The sequence below is a fragment of the Tetrao urogallus genome (genome assembly GCF_951394365.1).
Source record: "Tetrao urogallus genome assembly, chromosome: 12".
NCBI lineage: Eukaryota > Metazoa > Chordata > Aves > Galliformes > Phasianidae > Tetrao > Tetrao urogallus.
This window is the reverse complement of record NC_136825.1, coordinates 15300929-15305422: the sequence shown is the minus strand read 5'-3', so window position 1 is coordinate 15305422 and position 4494 is coordinate 15300929. Positions and strand designations below refer to the sequence as shown.

The 4494-nt window shown below is 63.3% G+C and overlaps 1 protein-coding gene across 1 annotated transcript; it reads left to right on the top strand.

The window, feature by feature from the left end:
• Positions 1–1532: 1532 nt before the first annotated feature.
• On the top strand, positions 1533–3943 carry IRX3 (iroquois homeobox 3; the record flags this gene model as incomplete). Its single annotated transcript, XM_079541236.1, has 4 exons — positions 1533–1754; positions 1997–3095; positions 3424–3490; positions 3889–3943. 4 exons carry the CDS (start codon positions 1533–1535, stop codon positions 3941–3943), a joined length of 1443 nt encoding a protein of 480 aa, XP_079397362.1.
• Between the last annotated feature and the right edge of the window lie 551 nt (positions 3944–4494).

Below are 4494 nucleotides of genomic sequence, written 5' to 3'. Positions count from 1 at the left end.
ACGGCGCTCTGTTCCCCCCCCCCGGCCGGGTGCCTGTTCTACCCCGGGAGCCGGGGATGGGGGACGAAGTGAGGGGAGAAAGAACTGAAACTTCACGCGTGTCGGCCACAAAACGTCTGATTCAGTAATTAAAGCACATCTCGCCTCCCTCCCTATGGCTCCTTCCAGCACCGCCTTTGCCAAAGCAGCACGTTCAGGTCCTTCCTTCGGAGCCTTGTAGTGATTCAGAACAGAGGGAATAAGCAAAATGATCATAAATTTCCTAATTAGAGATTTCGCACCAAGACAAAAAGGTGTTAATGAGTTTAATTCCAGCGCCTGTCATTGTCCCTTTTTTCACACCACTTATTTACTAATGGCCCAGAGGGCTGCTCCCGTCTCTCCTTTGTTAAGATTTTAATTTGCCTCCTTTTCTGCCTTTGATGTAAAATTGTGACCTACAACTCTTTGAAGTCCCTTATTAGGAGGAAAATTAACTTCGCTTTTCTACTGTATCTGCCCACTGTTCGCCCAGACAAACGCACGGAGCTCCTTAAAGATTCCGGACAGCGGGAGAACGTTCAGGGTACCTCTGGAAACGCTTCTTTTTAAACTGTTATTTCTGAACGGAGCACACTGTTAAAGCTGTATTGGGCGATGAGACCGCTGGCAGAGCCGGGGGGTGGGGGTGGGGGGGGGAGGTGGAGGTGGGAATATCTTCATAAAGAGCCCCAAACGCACCCGGGCAGCGCAGGGCTGTACATCTGGAAAGCTGAAAGCGCCGGGGGAGTGGGGGGGAGGTGTGCCTGGGGGTTGGGGGGAAGCTGGGGGAGCCTTTATTTTTAAACGTCACAACTTCTGCCGTCCCTCCCGTGTGCCACTCGTGGCCGACACCCGGCACTGGGGGGGGCGGGGGGGTTTGGGGGAGTCCGGGAGAAATTATATCTAAATCTGTCTCTATATAATTAGAATGCCATGAGGCAGGGTTAAACCTCTGTAAAACACACAACTGATTGGCGACTGCTAAAACGAGATTGGAAAGCAACTCAAATAAAAGACCGCGACGTCAGTAAACAGATTTAGAAAAAAAAAAAAAAAGAAAGAAAAAAAAAAGGAAAGAAGGAGCCGGTGACAAACCCGGCGAGAGCAGCTCCGGGCAGAGAGAGAGAGAGAGAGAGAGAGGCAGAGGGAGAGAGAGAGAGAGAGAGAGACTTAAAAGAAATAGGAGGGGCTTGCGGGAGACTAGAAATGTCAATCAGAGCCCGGAGTCCCAATAATCTCAGGCAATCTGTTAGGACCTGACCTGGGTCCACTCAGATCAATAGGAAAAGTGCGAGAAGAAAGCAGCGCGCGGCGCGCAGCGCGGCCGCAGCCAGGCGGGAGCCGCGGCCTCCGAGCTCCGCTCCCGATGCGGCCCGGAGCCGGCGGCGGGCGCTGAGCGCTGAGCTGTGCCGGCGGCCCCGCGGCCAGCCCCGCCGCTCGCTGCCCTTTCTCTCCCTTCTTCCCTTCTGCCCCCCCTCCCTACCCTTCCCCCTCCCCACCCCCCCCGCACCATGTCGTTCCCGCAGCTGGGCTACCAGTACATCAGGCCGCTGTACCCCGCCGAGCGCCCGGGCAGCGGCGGCTCCCGAGGCGGCGCGGAGCTGGCCCCGTCCGGGACCCTCTCCAACGTGCTCTCCTCCATGTACGGCGCGCCCTACGCCGCCGCCGCCGCCGCTCAGGGCTACGGAGCCTTCCTGCCCTACGCCGCCGAACTGCCCATCTTCCCGCAGCTGGTAAGAGCCCCCCCGGGGTCGGGGCGCGGGGGTGCCGGGAGCGGGGCGCTTTGTTCCCCGGGCCCGGCCCGGCGCGGTCGGACGGTGAGGGAGCGGAGCGCGGCGCGGGGCCCCGGCGCGCCCGTGCCGAGCGGCGCGCCCGGAGGTTCCGCGGCGGCTATGCGAAGGAGCGGGTCGGGCAGATCCGGGGCCGTTCGGGCCCCGCTTCTCCTCAGCCCGCCGCCCCTTCCCTCTCGCTGCAGGGCGCGCAGTACGAGCTGAAGGAGAGCCCCGGGGTGCAGCACGCCACCTTCCCGCACCACCACCCCGCTTTCTACCCCTACGGGCAGTACCAGTTCGGGGATCCGTCGCGGCCCAAGAACGCCACCCGCGAGAGCACCAGCACGCTCAAGGCCTGGCTCAACGAGCACCGCAAGAACCCGTACCCCACCAAAGGCGAGAAGATCATGCTGGCCATCATCACCAAGATGACTCTCACCCAGGTCTCCACCTGGTTCGCCAACGCGCGGCGGCGGCTCAAGAAGGAGAACAAGATGACCTGGGCCCCCCGCAGCAGGACGGACGAGGAGGGCAACTCCTACGGCAGCGACCACGAGGGGGAAGAGGACAAGAGGGAGGACGAGGAGGAGATCGACCTGGAGAACATCGACACCGAGAACATCGAGAGCGCCAAGGACGAGCTGGAGGACGAGCTGCAGGACGCGGACCTGCTGCACTCCGACTCCAAGACGGACTCGGAGGGCTCCGAGGGCTTCGAGGACCTGCCCGGCTCCGAGGAGCGCTACCTCGGCCCGGCCGCCGCAGCCGCCGCGGAGCCGCTCCGCCTCCGCCACCACCACCTCCGCCACCACCGCCACCACCGCCGGCCGCCCTGCGAGCTGCCCTCCGCCGGCCCCGAGCCGCCGCCGCCCGCCCCGCCGCCGCCGCCGCCGCCGCCGCACCTTTCGCCCCCCTCCTCCGCCTCCTCGTCGGCCGCCTCCTCCCCGACGGACGCCGCTTCGGCCGGCACCGTGCCGAAGCCCAAGATCTGGTCGCTGGCCGAGACGGCCACCAGCCCGGACAACCCCCGCAAGTCTCCCGGCTCCCCGCCGGCGGCTGCCCCCCAGCCGCTGCCGCTGCCCCCCCCGCCGCCCCACAGACTCGTCTCCTCCTGCCCGCTGGGCAAGTTCCCCAACTGGACCAACCGCGCCTTCCCGGCCGCCTCCCCGCACCACCACGCGGCCCCGCACCCGCTGGCCTTACTGAACACTCCGCACCTGCTGGGGCTGGGGGCCGCCCCCGCCGCCGCCGCCTTCCCGCGGCCCGCGGAGCAGGCGCCGAGCGCGGAGCCCCCCGGAGCAGGTGACCGCTGAGGGACGCGCGGGGCGGGCGGGCGCTGCGCTCGGCTTCGCGGCGGCCGTCGGGCGCAGGTGGCGGCGGCGGCGAGCAGGCCGTGCGCGGGGATTGCGCGGGGTTTGCGCGGAGGGACGCGGCGCCGGGGCAGGCCGGGCCGTGCGGGCGGCTTTTTCCGTTTGGTTCCTTTTTACCGCCTCGAGACGGCGGAGCCGCCGTCGTTTTTGTCGCGTGCGCAAGTTGGCGAGGAGGGATCTCGAGTCGAGCGGCTTAATTCAGGGATGGGGCGAATACATCGGGGGCTGTAAAGGAACGCTGTGTTTTCTTCTCTTTTTAGATCGATCTAGTGCCTTGGAAGTAGAGAAAAAGTTAATAAAGACAGCTTTCCAGCCAGTGCAGAGGCGGTAAGAGACGGCTCCGGAGGGCGCGGGCAGCCGGCGGTGCGCGGTCGCTCCGTGCGACGCTTCCCTTGGCGGGGCCGCTCCGTGCGGGCTGCGCCGCGGTCGGGGCCGGAGGGCGGCGGCGGGCATAGAGCGGCCGGGACGGGGTGCGGGGCAGCGCGGGGCAGCGCTGGGAGCGGCCCTAACAGCCCCGCTGTGCCCGAGCGGCTGCGGCCGCTCGCTGTGCCGCCCATACAACTTTTTGTATTTCTAAATAATTTAAAAATGCCACCGACAAAAATAGCGCTAATTATAATCGCAGAGCTCACGGCGGCCCAGCCCGAGCTGAAGCCAATTAAATCTTTTTTCTTTTTTCTTTTTTTTTCTTTTTGTTTTTTTTTTGTGTCGTTTTTTTTTTCCAGGCCCCAGAACCAGCTCGATGCCGCCATGGTTCTATCGGCGCTGTCATCGTCTTAGTTAATTTTTTATCGTTGTTGTAATGATTGTAAAAAGAAATCTCTGTATAGTTACGACGTTACGCATGTCCGTATGGTAAAACTAAAGAGGAAAAGAAAAAAAAAATAATAATACAGCCCCGCTTCTGTGCTCCCCCCCCGGGTACCGGGCCGTGCGGTTGGTGGAAGTCCCGTGAGCGTCCGTTCGGTGTCTCGGTTTTTTTTGTTTTTTTTTTGTTTTTTTTCGTTTGTTTGTTTGGTTTTGTACATACCGTCAAACCTGTACATACGTGTGAACCAAATTGTACGAGAAAGTATCTATTTTTGGCTAATAAAGACACGGTTGCCACTTTGCCTACAGCCGCCTCTCGGCTCCGCGGTCGCTGCGTGCGCGGCCGGGCGGCTGCGGGAGCGCCGGGGCGGGCTGAGAGCGGGGCACGGCCGGCCGGCCGGCGCTCTCCCTGGAGCCGCAGCGCCCCCTGGCGGCGGCCGCGCGGGGGAGGCGGAGGGCACTGCGGGGCGAGCGGAGAGGGGGATCGGCCGGGCCGTGCCCCGCGGGGAACCCGCGCTGCG